Raw genomic sequence first — 14,605 nt, 5'->3', positions numbered from 1 at the left:
CTAGAGTTTTGGACGTAGGGATCCAACCACGGGCTTGTCTGAGCAGAACTCCTTCCACCAGGATGGCCGCTCAAGCACCCGGCTGCCCTGCATAATCACAGACCACAGATTCCTGTAAAGCTGCAGAAGAGGAAGAACAAAACCAGGATTAGTCAAAGAACATTGACAATAAGCTCATATATCAAACAAACCATTACACCTGATGGCCAACCCACACTGTCACCCACGGAGCAGTGGCAGAGCTCCAGGCGTCTCAACCCAACACCCTCATCACCATCTCTGGGGATGTCAAACATGTCAACATGGACAAAACCCCGACAGCCTTCACCCAGTATGTGGACTGTCCAACCTGGGAGGGGAAGACTTTGGACAAGCTGTATGCTGACATTAAGGATGCATACAGCTCTTCACCCCCCCCCCCCCCCCCTGGGAAGTTCTGACCACAGCCTGGTCCACCTGGAACCCTGTTTTGAGTCCATGGAATGGGATGGACTCTGTAGGGGCGTTTACATGGACACATTTAACCCGGTTAAAATCCTGATCGGAATAAAAATGCTTCATGGACACACCTTAACCGGAATAGTCTAACCCAATCCAGCCTGATCCGGTCACAATTCTATCCCGATCGAGAGGGGTGGTTGATACCGATTTGTGACCCGGTCAGGGCGCATGAAAACACTTATTCCGATGTTTCGGTACAAGTCGTCCTTACTGCGCATGTCTGTGACGTCAGCTACACGCGCTGCTGCTATTGCCGGAAGCTAGTTGAAGCAGAGCGAGCGAAAAGCACGGCGGGCGGAAGACAGAACTGGTCAATATCTGAGACAAACATGTTGCCGGAGACATTAAAGGAGGAAACTAAAAGCGCAAAACGGGGAAAACGAGCGAAATAACGCTGACGTTTCAGGCAGGAAAGCGCGGAGCGATGATTTGTTCACAGCGGAAGTTGCTACGCTACGCTTCTTCTTCTACCATTTCCGGTACTTTTGGTGAAACTGCGCATGTCAGAATATTCTGTTCCGATCAAAAGTGTGATGCATGAACACGCAAATCCTAATCGGATCGGATTTTTAGGGTCCATGAACACGGCGCATCGGATCACAATTTTACTCTGAACTCTGATCGGAATAAAGAAATGTTGTCCGTGTAAACGCACCTAGTGAGTCACATGGAGACGACATCGACGGACTCACAGAGTGTAACAACGTCTGTGTGGACTCCAATGTCCCAACAAGGACTGTGAGGTGTCACCCAAACAACAAACCCTGGGTAACAACGGAGAGGGCATTCAGGGATGGCAATAGGGAAGAGCTGAAAGTGATGCAGGGGGAGCTGAAAATGTGAAAAAAGAGGCTGTACATGTACTGTATGTGCACATATATATGTACTTCAAACCCAATAAAAAAGATTTAAAGAAGAGAATAGTCTTCCTCCATGATGAGGCCATGGAGGAAGACTATTGGTCGGCCTTGAAGAAATTCTGGCAAATCGTCCGCTGCCTCGGAAGCGGAAAGCGGAGCAACTGACTGATTGCACACATATATTTATATATGTGTGCAATCTGTCAGATCACATATATTTATATATGTGTGCAATATGTCTCTATTCCCCGTAGTCTTGTTCTCTCTCTCCCGCTGTTTGTCCCTCTCTCTCTTTCAGGTCCTTCTGTCCGTGGTGCTGCAGAACCTGGACCTGTGTCCCTCAACACTGATGTCCACGTCGCTAGCATTAGCATTTTGTTTTTGTCTGCTCCTGCTCTGTCTCGCTATCACTTCCCTATCCATCTCCTTTACTCGTCTCCGACCTGCCATTCTCTCTCTCTCTCTCTCTCTCTCCCTCTCGCTCTCTCAACCCAGCCGGCCAGACAGATGGCCGTCCACCATGAGCCTAGGTTCTGTCCAAGGTTTCTGCCCGTTAAAGGGAAGTTTTTCCTTGCCTCCGTTGCTCTTGTGGGTCAAGTTGGGTTCTGTGTTTCCCTGCAGGTCTTTCCCTGCTAATCCTGTAAAGTGCCTTGAGATGACTTTATGTTGTGATCTGGCGCGATATAAATAAAACTGAATTGAATAGAATTGAACTGACTCGGGATATTGTCGGACGCTGGAAAGAATACTTCGAGGGGTTTCCTCAATCCTGTTTCAATGTCTTAAAATCCTTAAAATCCTAATCCTTGTCATTCATTGTCATTTTGCATCAGTGGTGTAATTTATTTTAGATTAATTGTTAGTTTGCATCGGCGGTGTAAAATCGGTTTATTTTTATTTTTCTAATGTTACGTTTCATCAATTGAGTAATTTAATATTGGTTTTATTTTTATTTGTATTGTTAAATGTCGATGATTTATGTACGAAGGACTTTCAACGGAAACAAGACTGCAAGGGCTTTCTTGAAATGCTCCTCTTAGACAGGATGTTTGACTGTACTTGTACTGTAATACATACTACTGTGTGACTGTACTTGTACTCTAACATTCTATCTAATAAATATATTCATTCATTCATTCAAACAACGTAGTTGCGGTTAGCAGGCGCAACGCCTTCATATTTTTTTTTTACCTGTCCATCAGCATTGCCAATCGGCGAATTGAGAATGAAATCGGGAGGTGCGAGAACATCCACTAAGGCGACTGCATCATCCTTCAACTGCAAGAGAGAGAAAGGGAATAAGAAGATTTAGAATTAGAATAAGCTCTGAGGCAGCAGCAACTACGAGACACAAACTCATCACCCATCTTAAGAGAGAGAAGACGCCTCAAGAATACAGCGTCTGAGCAGCCGACTACATTTTCAGTTTGAAGGACATGTGGACCACTTTTGGACGTCTTTATGCCTTCAGTGTTGAGACATAAGTGTGGCTGGACTCTGGCTTGGATCAAAGTCCTGAGAATCCGGCCACAGTTTTGTAGAAATGGATCGGCCTACTGTTAGTCACACAGCAGCATGACCAGGAAAGTCTGGCTCTAATACATGAAGGGTCGACTTCTGAATGTTAAACTTTTCCTGTCAGGGGTCTCCAGAGCAAATAAACGTCCTCCACTTCACCCTGTCCTTTGCATCGTCCTCCCCAACACCAGCCACTCTCATGTCCTCCCTCACTACGTCCATGTCTCTTCTCCTGGGTCGTCCTCTAGTCCTGTTCCCTGGCAGCTCCATCCTCAGCATCCTTCTACCGATATAGTCCCTGTCTCTCCTCTGGACATGTCCAACCCATCAAAGTCTGGTCTCTCTGACCTTGTCTCCAAAACGTCTAACCTTCACTGTCCCTCTTATTGTCTCATTTCTGTCCAACCTGGTCACTCCCAAGGAGAACCTCAGCATCTTCATCTCCTCCTCTTCTAGCTCCGCCTCCTGTCTTTTCCTCAGAGCCACCGTCTCTAAGCCGTCCATCATGGCTGTCCTCACCACTGTCTCTAAGCCGTCCATCATGGCTGTCCTCACCACCGTCTCTAAGCCGTCCATCATGGCTGTCCTCACCACCGTCTCTAAGCCGTCCATCATGGCTGTCCTCACCACCGTCTCTAAGCCGTCCATCATGGCTGTCCTCACCACTGTCTCTAAGCCGTCCATCATGGCTGTCCTCACCACTGTCTTGTAGACCTGTCCCTTCGTCCTATCACAGAGCACACCTGATTCTTTCCTCCCCCCGTTCCAGCCTGCCTGCACACGATTCTTCACCTCCTTTCCACATTCTCTCCATCACTCTGCTCTGTTGACCCGAGGTACCTGAAGTCCTCTACCTTCTTTACGTCTAGTCCTTGTAGCTTCACTGTCCCCCCTGGGACCTTCTCATGTACACACATGTACTCTGTCTTACTCCTGCTCACCTTCATTCCTCTCTTTTCTATATGAAGAGTACTGAATCTTAATCCAATGTTTCCAAGGCCTTCTATTCCACAATAGTATGAACAGGGGCACGCAGAGGGACATGGACATTGTCCCTACCTGGGAGCAGAGTGTGAGGATGGTCGTCTGGATCAACTCGGCAGGCTTTGCACCGCTGAAGTAATTACCTGAACAGTAACAAAGCGTGTTAAATAATATTACATCTCATCTTGCATTTCCTCTCAAGCCGTCACCGTTCTATAAATGCACTCTCCAGCCTCAGAGCTGCTCCTTGTCATCCAGGATAGAGGTTCTGATCAGAAACGCCGCCGCAGCTCAATTCATTTATTCATTTAATACCCCTCCCGAGACCGGGGTTATGTAATCACCAGTGTTGGTTTGTTTGTCCTTCTGTTAGGAAGATAGCTCAAACAGTCACGGAGAGATCTTGATGACATTTTCAGGAAATGTTTGAAATTTTACCAAATTTTGTTGCTGATCCAAAAGAGATCTTTACCCTCGCCGAAGAGGAGGCGAGGGTATTGCAATTGGGTCCGTTTGTTTGTTTGTCTGTCTGTCCGAGCGCATAACTCAAAAACTAGTAACCCAATCGACTTGAAATTTTTACACAAGCAAGGTTCTGTCCATGGCTCGGTCCTCCACGAGAATGGCGTTGATCCGGATCTGGATCCAGATTCTAGAATGATTTTTACATCTGGAATTGTGCCTGTGCTGTAAACTGCCACTTTAAGAGGGAGGGACACGAATGGCATGATGGGAAAAAGAGTCCAGAAGGAGTCTTGTAGTACGTTCCGGAGCAGCAAGCTAGAGCAGGTTTGGCCCCTCTGATCCGGAAGCCCTGTTTACTGTCTCACAAGATCCAATAGTCTATTGGAGGCGGGGTCTGCAATCTCTGATTGTCGTTTTCTAGTTGATTATGGATCACTTTAAACTATTGCAGTAAATGGAGCTTCAAAATTTGCTCCTCGATAGTTCGGTTTATTATTGGCTGATGTTTATGGAATGTGACGCAGTCATGCAGGTCGGGGTATCGTATATATTGTTGTACATACCCTGGTACAGGTTGGCCATGTGGCTGCTGAGGCTCCACATTCCATACAAAGTACACAGCTTGCTGAGTACAGGTCTGAGACCAGCTGGCGTGTCCTGATCACAAACTAGCTCTTGAAACCTCTGGAGGCAGTTGGATTCAATGTAGGCCATGGCCAGGGAACGGCAGAAATATACCTGAACAAGCACACATATACGACACACACAAGAGCAGTGAGACAACACTACCACTGTTCAGATCCGATTAGAGCAGATCATGGGTGACAAGTAATGTTTAATAAAACAATGTCTACATTAATTCAGAAAAAAACAAAGAATGATTTGGGACAGTTGGTCTTAGATTTTTAAATGCCATTATGTCGGCGAAGTTATCTCACAGTGGGATGGACTTGCGGACCAACTTGCTGGTTACCCGGCCGAACGGTCTTCTTCCCTTAAACTAAATGTTTTGTGGTATTTGAAAAGGTCTTACACCTGATGTGAAGAGATTGTATAAACCTAAAAGATGCCAGTAGATTATAGTAATGAGATTCCCATGAGCTTCAGAAACAAAGTGTTTTAATAACCCTCCTAAGAATAGGAACAAAGCCTTAGAGAAAGGTGAAGTTAAAAAGAAACTGGTGATGCTCAATGACTATTTCACAGGGGACGTGATGCTTCATAGACTTGTATTCTTTATATAAACACTGGTAATATGTCCTCACTTTTACATCTAAAAACCATGGAAAAACATGACCTCTAAAAACAGGAAAAATATCTCTAATAACATTAAAAATATATATTTCTCATACATTTATCTCATTATTTCAGGAAAAGATTCAGTGAATGCAATAAGCCTCCGTAAAGGTAAAGCACAGAGCAGTGTCTTATTGTCACTTCTTCTTCTTCTTCTTACCTGGCTGTTGTTACGAGCCTCAAACTCATCCTCCCCAGAGGCCTTCCGCTGTTCCAGCCTCTTCTGGCACTCCACCAGCAGGAAACATACCAGCCACTTGTAGGCCGCCACTGGCACTGATTTAGGATGACATTTAAATAATGACTTGTACAAACGCACTGTAAAGCAAGGTTGGACCACAAAGTGTCTGACAGGAATGTAATCAGTCGTCATCGGTCACTGTCGCTGAGCTTCCAGACCTTATTACCCTCGCCGAGGGGGAGGCGAGGGTATTGCAATTGGGTGCGTTTGTCTGTTTGTCTGTCTGTCTGTTTGTCTGTCTGTCCGAGCGCATAACTCAAAAACTAGTAACCCAATCGACTCAAGATTTTTACACAAGCAAGGTTCTGTCCGTGGCTCGGTCCTCCCCGAGAATGGCGTTGATCCGGATCTGGATCCAGATTCTAGAATTATTTTTACATCTGGAATTGTGCCTGTGCTGTAAACTGTCACTTTAAGAGGGAGGGAAACAAATGGCATGATGGGAAAAAGAGTCCAGAAGGAGTCTTGTAGTACGTTCCGGAGCAGCAAGCTAGAGCAGGTTTGGCCCCTCTGATCCGGAAGCCCTGTTTACTGTCTCACAAGATCCAATAGTCTATTGGAGGCGGGGTCTGCAATCTCTGATTGTCTTTCTAGTTCTCCTTTGTGTCACAGTGTAACCCAAAGTGTACATTTACTGCACCACATTTGTGTCACTAAACAGTACACTGTTGTGCTACACACGGTGTCAAATGAACACCTGAAGCTCAGCATCAGCACAGCCAACGCAGTCTGTCACTGCAATGCTTCATATACGGACGTTGCTCCAAACGAACCACAAATTCTAAACACGACCGCTTCACACACAAGAATATTCAATAAACTGAATGGAGATGAAAGCAGGACCAATGTTGGATTTTTCAGATATCCCTATCGTATCAAGCCAAAATTCTAGAATACCTGCTGGGTCCATACACTCGTCCATTGTTGTTGCTCGAAACCTGCTTTCCAAGATGTTCTGGAAATCATTTAGGAAGTCTACGGTGTGAAGAGGAGACTGAATCCGAATGGCACCTAAAAAGCACATAGCGATGAAAACATTCCTTCTCATAGAACAAGATGATGTTCCCCTCAGCAGTTAGGACATTAAATTGTCTTTGTGCATGGAGAGCTGACCTTGCTGCTTAGCATGGAGCCAGCTGACCAGATAGTTGCTGGTCTGCTGCAGCAGGACATTGTTGTCTCCCTCATAAGTGCAGTTTGGATCGTTGTCGTTCCGCAGCTCACCGAGTCGGTTCACTGGAGAGAAAACATGTTGGTACCGTGTTTTATGTGTGCACATTATGTACAATAATACCACTATTACGTATCACATGTACAGTATACATACATGTATGTGGCATATGCCCATTGTTAATGCGCTGTACAATTACCTCCGCTGAGGCAACGGTTATGTAATCACATTGTTTGTTAGCAAGATAACGCAAAAGGCCATTGACGGATCTTGATGAAATTTTCAGGAAATGTTTATTTTGGTGATGATCCAGAAGAGATCCTGGATTCTTGATCACTCTGAAATTATAGTTAACATTGTAGTCAGTGGAGGTTAAAAATCTATTCCTTAATATCTTGGCTGATTATTGACGAATGTTTATGGAGTTATGTAGGGTGGGGGCGTCTATCTTTCCACCGAATTTCATCCGGATTGGATTTTCCCATTGGAGCCTTTATGCATTAATTTCACTCACCAAAAATCTTGAAACGTCTTCTGGATCTGTGTCTGAGTAACAGACACAAAGGCCTATCTGTGACTACAGCACATGATAAGATGAGAAGCTACACTTGAGAGAAATGTAGTGGAATAAGAGCATTAATGTGAGACCAACCCTGCATTATAAGTCTCATGACAAGCATGCTAGAAAATACAACAATTTAGGCTAGTTAGTTTACAGTCAGGAATCTGTGTGTGTGTGTGTGTGTGTGGTGTTTATTCATATGTTTGTGACTGACTAGCCAAATATCCATGTCCGCCACAGGCCTCCCTACACTCCTGAATCCCCCTCTGTGCGGTCCAGGAGCCCAGTGCTTTACTGGAGCAGCTAATGGCATGGATCTCTCTGCCCAACTCAGCCTAGGAAACACAAAACAGATATACAACAGTTATAATTCATGCTCGACACAGACACACGTGCACCTCATATTTTACAGACTTGTCTGTCACTCTTGTCCTTCATCAGAAGTCCCATCTGGAATTCGATAAAGTTGAAGAAGATGGATTTGGAGAAGTTTCCCAGGGCATATGCTGCTGCCAGGTACGGGATCAGACGCCATTGCTTGAAACAACATATAAAACACTTGATGAATTTGTGTAACCATTCATTAGCCAGACTGAAAATTAAGAGCTATGCTTTAGACATGCGCAGATTTGATAAGGTGCACGAGCTGTACCTGTAACTGGTACTCCAAAACAGGAATCTCTTCCATGTATTTGGGTCCAAACTGTCTTCTTGTGGCCGAGAAGCGGATGGCAATAGTCAGGGCCAGGCTCAGGTTGACCACAGCTATCCTGGTGATTGACAGCCTGCCGCCCGACAGGGCTCCTAGAGAAACCCCGAAACGCTTGTTGGGATCCTAGAGCACACAGGAGAGAAAGCGTGTGCTCTCTGGTACATAGATCAGTACACAAAAGAGAATTGAGCAGTTACCACTCACCTTGAATGGGGTAACATAGCAGCCATCAGGAGTAACATCTCCAGTCCTGTTCAGCAGATTTTCCCGAGGAATTCTCACATTATGAAACAAAGCAAACCTGACGGAAAAAAAAAAAAAACAATCATGAGAGCCAGGTCAGAAAAGTGACCTTCATTACTTTAGATTTTACTGCTCGTAAAAACATTCAGTTGTTTTGTTGGCAAATATAAACTGACCGAATGTGAATTTCCTTTTCATCTTTATAGTTGATCGGGAATGGGCTCACCAAAAGTCAATCTAGTAACACCCATGGAAGGAGTTTGTTACAACACAAAGTGTGATATTTTATTTTTTAAATAGCTATAATCATGCGTGCCCAGTTTTGTGCACGTTATAATAAAGGAGCATGCCCATTTCAAGTGATCGTTGAATATGTTCCCGGTGTGACTTTTCCATTCCAGAATTGTGGCCTAGTCTTTAACATGACTCTATCTCTTGTGATCCATCAGCTGTTTAAGAAGACAGGACGTCAACGCCTCGTCAATATAGAAGTTTCAATAAAGAAAAGTTGTGGTTGTTTTGCTGCTTGAGTGCAGCAGCTGTGGATTTCTACTGCGCCGGATGTTCTGTGTATGCCGGGCAATGTCCACTCAGCAGTCTGTAAAGTTTCACGTTACCTTTCATTACCTGCCCGGTTTATTGGAAAAGCAATGGAGCAGTTCCCCAAAACAAGCAAAGAGTCGAGAGACGAGCTGGAACTATGCAATGGAAATAGGGATAAAGGCTTTACCTTCTGACCATGTCCTTTGCTAAGTCAGTCTGACACATCACCGACTCTTAAAGGGGACATTATGAAAAACTCACTTTTACAATGTTTCTACACTATTCTGCTGATTTTGGGTCTTTATCAACCCCAAAACAGCTAAATAAACCATCCAGCCAATCCTTTGTAGTTTGGGTCGGTCTGTAATCCCCTCCTGAAACACGTCTGGAAGAAATCGCTCCCCTTCTGAGCCTCACCTGTGGTCACGGGCTTTGGGTAGTGACCGAAAGAACAAGGTTCAAGCGGCTGAAATGAGCTCCCTCCATCGGGTGACAGTGGGAGGCTCCGAAGGGAGTGCGAGCACATTTAAAATGTGGCACTGGTGTAAATACTGCTGAACAGGAAGTAGTGTTGTTGTTGTTTATTAAAGTCTCTTTTGTATAAATATAATAAAACTGTCCAGAAAGGCCCTGTATGAAGTACGAACCAACTCACAAAATGTCAGTGAAGTAAATACAACTTCGAAATAATCACAAACCTCCTCATCTATCAAAAAGAAATGTTGAACGATGTGAGAGGTGTGAGTTCTCAGTAAACAATAAAAGTGATGTCCAGTACCTTGTTTGAGTGATTTATTTGATAATAATCACATAATAATGTGATAATGGCGGCGCAGGAGCGGTCTGATAACTATAAGCAGCTAAAACGGTAGAGTTTGAGTCACGGTACGAAGAAGAAAGCAACTGTGTCTGTTATTCAAAACGATTACCGGTATGTAAAATCACAGAGCTGAAGAGTTTAGTGCTACCGAAGCAGAGCGACAGCTGCCGTTCAACCCGGGTGTCGGTGTCAATCCTGGCGTGTGTCACCAAAATCTGATGGTTTTGGGTTCGTATTCAGGTTCGGGTTTGGACGGATATAGTGAGCCTGACTGGGATTTGTCAGACGAGCGGTTCCCGTCTGGATCACCGAGGAGCAGCCCTTGTACAGCTGATTTATTGTTAAATAAATGTGTTACCACAGCATGAAAAGCTCTTTTTCAATGTTGTTTTTATTGTTATCTAGAAGTAAACAACTCTCACTACAGCAATAAATATTAGAGATAAAGTCATCGATCCGCTAGAAATGTTTCTCTAAACAAACAGCTAGTTTTCTGTTGGAAACTGCTGATTGTGCTGAAATCTGCCTCTCTTCCATTAACTCTAGAACGTAAAACAGCAGGAACATGCCTTTTTTTCCTGATGAAAGATGAGACTTTGATCTTTAATTCGGTCTCTGCATAGTTATAGTATATAATATTCTGTGCGTCTTGAAATATACGGCAAAATGAGCGAAAACCACCGGTACTGAAGGTACGGCATCGGCTGGTACCGAGTGAGTTAACATTACTTAAAGGGGCAAAGAAAATGTTAAAATGTTCCTTTGATGTAAAATACCCATTATCCAGTCCATTCTGGCCCAGCTTCTTGCCCATGTCTCCAACAAGCACTCCAGGTAGAGCCAGTAAGTTCTTGGGATCTCTCACCTGCAACGTAATGGTTGCAACATTTAATTAATGTGCAAACTGTCTTCTGATCGTTTCATTCGTTGCTTGCCTTTAATACCCGGTCGGCGTGTTACATGATGAGATTAGAGATTTAACGGTACGTTTGGAGAACGCTTATCAAACGATGAGCGACATCCATTGGGACAATGGCAAACTGCACCCCTCCTTCTCGACTGTTTCAGGCGAAATGGAGATGATTGAAAAAGAAACGGTCCTGGACATCCAGTCTACTGTTTTAGAGTGTTTTTTGTTTTGGGGGGTCTTCAATTTTACTCACGGATAATTATATTAACTCTTACCTCATGCATAATGTATCCTTCAAAGTAGTGATTTAATATTTAAAGATAGAGCATTAACTTTGTCTTAAAGTTAAAGGAAAAGAAATGTATCATTCATAGACGTCATTTTCCATATAAATTTTGAATCATTAAATTTGACGTAAGAAATGAACTCATTTCTTTCACGGACAGTTTAACTTCGGTGAGGAGACTTACCGGGACGATGAAGGAGTGCAGGCCATGACACACCTGGTCCGGTGTGTAAAGCTGAGCGAACACCACAGCATGTGTTGCAGTCTTACCCAGGTTCCCCACCCAGAACTTAGCAGCCTCAAAGTCCGGGGAGTCGATCACAAACTCCTAGGAAGGAGAAGTTGGTGATTCGCTCAGTTTTTTGATCGATCAAATGAAAGTTTGAAAACCAAAACACTGCTCGCAAAGTGAGCTTGAATGATTGAGAAATATTTGTATAGTCATTTAAATTAGGTGCATTTTATGAGCAGGAATAATAATACAAATTTATAAAATTAAAAATAAAACTTGGAGAGGAAAAAAGACACAACCTTTAACTAAATTCATGTTTATTTATATAGAATCAGGTCATAACAGAACGTTATCTAACACAGGTGTAGCAGGAAAAGACAGAACCCCTCCACAAGAACAAGCACTTTGGCGGCTGATGGAAGGAAAAACTTTCCATTAACAGGCAGAAACTTTGAACAGAACCCAAGACTCATTGTCATTGTGCATTTCATACAAACTCATTTTTGTGCGCTGACCTGGGTGGTGGGGTCATACGTTGCTGTGGTCCTCATGGCTCTAGTGTTGCTGCCGTGGCTCAGCTCAGTCAATGCAAAGCAACCAAAGGTCTATAAACAGATAAAAACAGTTTGACATTGTGAGTTCATGAAGATGACTGTACTGCCCCTAAATGTAGTCCTGTGCAGATGACTGCAAATATGTCAATTGCAAATGTCTGTAATTGATCTCTATGTGCGCCCCCTCACTTCCACCCACAATTGGGCCCAATCGCGTGCTTGCAGAGTTGATCGGAATCAGGCGTTACCTCCGGATCGGGAACATGCCAGCACCACTGTGAAGTGTGATCTCTCATGACCAGTTGTAACGATATTCACACTTTTTTGCCCTTTCTCTGCAACACTTCGGCCCATGGGGATGTCAAAAGTGAGGGGGACCTCGTCCATGTTAATAATATGATCCGGTGTCACGTTGTGATCACTTACATGCTTTTCAATGAACGCGCGGAAACTGTCAACCTTGGCTTGGAAGTCCGCTGGCAGTTTTTGGGACAGTGTCGTCCTAGCTCTGATAGAGAGGCGTTTGCGCTGCATGAAGCGGTAACACCAAGAAGGTCCTCCCGCAAAGCCGTTTATATTCACCTCCCTGGCAACCACTTGGGCGTGGAGACGCAACTGCACCGTTGACAAACCTCTCCCAGCAGCACGTTGTTCAAGCACCCATGCGTGAACTCGTTCCTCCAACTGCGGCCACCTAGCTTGTCGCCCGCGATTAGCTTTCTTTGTTTTCTTCATTTCAGTAAGCGTAACCTCCGCTTTTCGCCAGTCCCTTACAAGTTTTTCGCTCACTCCAAACTTTCTTTCTGCTGCTCGATTGCCATTTTCGGCTCCATATTTCACTATCTGAAGCTTGTAAGCCGTGGAATATGACTTTCTTTTCGGCGCCATTTTCAATCAGCCCTTCTAATTGGTGTTTTTAGATAACAGGTGTGACAGATAACTCTGAACCTCCAGAAACCGCGACAGATTCTGACGGGTCACAGAGTTCCCTGTAACACCTGTTATAGAAATGTGTACCGTAATTGCTGAACTATTATGCGCACCTGTGAAAAAGCCGCACCCACTGAATTAAAAAAAATATATATTTTGTACTAAAATAAGCCGCACATATTCGTAAGCCACAAGTGCAATCAGATCCGTAACTTCGGGATAAGGATTGGCTCTAGGGGCTGGGTCGGTCGGGCTGGGGTGCGAAGCGGGGCTGGGCTCGAGCCGCGGCTGGGGGAGCAGTCGCCCCGTCGCCCTCCCCTCTCCGCCCGTCGGAGGCTGCGCGGCGCGCGCGCCCGCCTGGCGGGGTGTCCCCGTCCCCCTTGCCCCCGTGCCCCTCATCCTCCGTCCGCGGGAGCGTGGTGCGGCAGGGGTGGGGACGTCGGACGCGCCGCGTAGCGGATGGCGGACAGGCGGCGGGGACCGGGTACGGCGGTCCGGCGGCGGCGACTCTGGACGAGCGCCGGGCGCTTCTCGCGGATCTCCCCAGCTACGCGCAAGCGGGGCTTTCCCTCCGGGCGGGCGGGCGTTAATTTTGTAACGAAAATAAATAGGCTTTAACGAAACACGGCTCGTAAAGAAAGTGGGAAAATATACGTAAATTTGCCGCGTCGTTGCATAAACCGCAAGGTTCAAAATATTGGAAAAAAGTAGCGGCTTGTACACCGGGAATTACGGTAGGCTACTGTCTCTGCGCTCACAGATTTTGTAAAAAAAGCATATATAAGTCGCTCCGATTTATAAGTCGCACCCCCGACCAAACTATGAAAAAAACCGCGACTTATAATCCGGAAAATACGGTATATGGATAGTTATTTCAGATCTGAAGTTACGCGTTGGAACAGAGTGAGCCCTCTCGGCATGACATCACTTCCTGTGACACTATTGGTTGAATGCTGTCAACCGGGGAAAAACGCAGAAGCAGCTTGAAGCTAGTCACGCGAATATGTCTGCGGTGTGGAAGTATTTGAAGTCGATGACAAAAACCTTTGCGATTGAAGTGCTGTTCATTTTATTTTATTTTTTCCGAACTTGTCTGCATTTGTGCTCGACTGTGACAACATACATAACGTCAGTCAGTGCTAGCGTTCTAAACCTGTTTTGTTTTCAATGACATGCTCGTGGAATCGATATCACAATATCTGGAAAAACACGCGTTTCTCAGGTGCCTCATCGGAATAAACCCTGAGCGAGGCAGAAAGGCTGGAAGATGTCTTTCCAACAAAACAGGAAAAGTCACAGTATTTGACATTTCTTGTTGTAACTAGTCCAAGTCCAAAGTGAAAAAAAATATTTTATTTATTACTTGAATGTTCGAGCTACGCCACAGAAGTGCTCTGTTTAAGAGTTAAATGTTGAAATAAGACGAATAGAGTAAAAAATAAGGGACATCCTGGATCCGTTTCTTCACTCCTCTTTAAACATTTTTTTTATATACGATAGAAGTATCGGATCGGTACTCGGTATTGGTTCAAAATCAAATGTCTCGGACACAAATAAAACCACTGATACACTGTAAAGTTACAGTCAGGTTAGAGCTATGATGATTTACCGTCATGTCTTCACAGTTCAAAACATGTTTTCTGTGTCTCTCTGATCCTGTGTTTGCCACAGTCGCACCAAACATCTGAAAGGGAAGATGATGTCAGCATCTTTTACAGGAACGCACCAGTGAATGTAAAGATGGCTACAGCAATGCTAACACGCTAATAGTGAATAA

At 44.8% G+C, this 14,605-nt stretch overlaps 1 protein-coding gene across 1 annotated transcript in view; it reads right to left on the bottom strand.

The window, feature by feature from the left end:
- LOC137913681 (peroxisomal acyl-coenzyme A oxidase 3-like) overlaps positions 1–14,605 on the bottom strand; it is a 28,069-nt gene continuing 13,464 nt past the window's right edge. The window contains exons 4-18 of the mRNA XM_068757316.1: positions 14,438–14,512; positions 11,860–11,949; positions 11,297–11,440; positions 10,693–10,781; positions 8,515–8,611; positions 8,251–8,433; positions 8,013–8,135; positions 7,813–7,933; positions 6,979–7,101; positions 6,763–6,876; positions 5,785–5,900; positions 4,892–5,066; positions 3,939–4,006; positions 2,553–2,639; positions 1–120 (exon numbers count right to left, since the gene is read on the bottom strand). Coding sequence (XP_068613417.1) covers positions 1–120; positions 2,553–2,639; positions 3,939–4,006; positions 4,892–5,066; positions 5,785–5,900; positions 6,763–6,876; positions 6,979–7,101; positions 7,813–7,933; positions 8,013–8,135; positions 8,251–8,433; positions 8,515–8,611; positions 10,693–10,781; positions 11,297–11,440; positions 11,860–11,949; positions 14,438–14,512 — 1,725 coding nt within the window. The remainder of the gene's footprint in view (positions 121–2,552; positions 2,640–3,938; positions 4,007–4,891; positions 5,067–5,784; positions 5,901–6,762; positions 6,877–6,978; positions 7,102–7,812; positions 7,934–8,012; positions 8,136–8,250; positions 8,434–8,514; positions 8,612–10,692; positions 10,782–11,296; positions 11,441–11,859; positions 11,950–14,437; positions 14,513–14,605) is intronic.

The sequence above is a fragment of the Brachionichthys hirsutus genome, unplaced genomic scaffold, assembly GCF_040956055.1.
Source record: "Brachionichthys hirsutus isolate HB-005 unplaced genomic scaffold, CSIRO-AGI_Bhir_v1 contig_747, whole genome shotgun sequence".
Taxonomy (NCBI): domain Eukaryota; kingdom Metazoa; phylum Chordata; class Actinopteri; order Lophiiformes; family Brachionichthyidae; genus Brachionichthys; species Brachionichthys hirsutus.
This window is presented reverse-complemented; position numbering and strand designations above follow the sequence as displayed.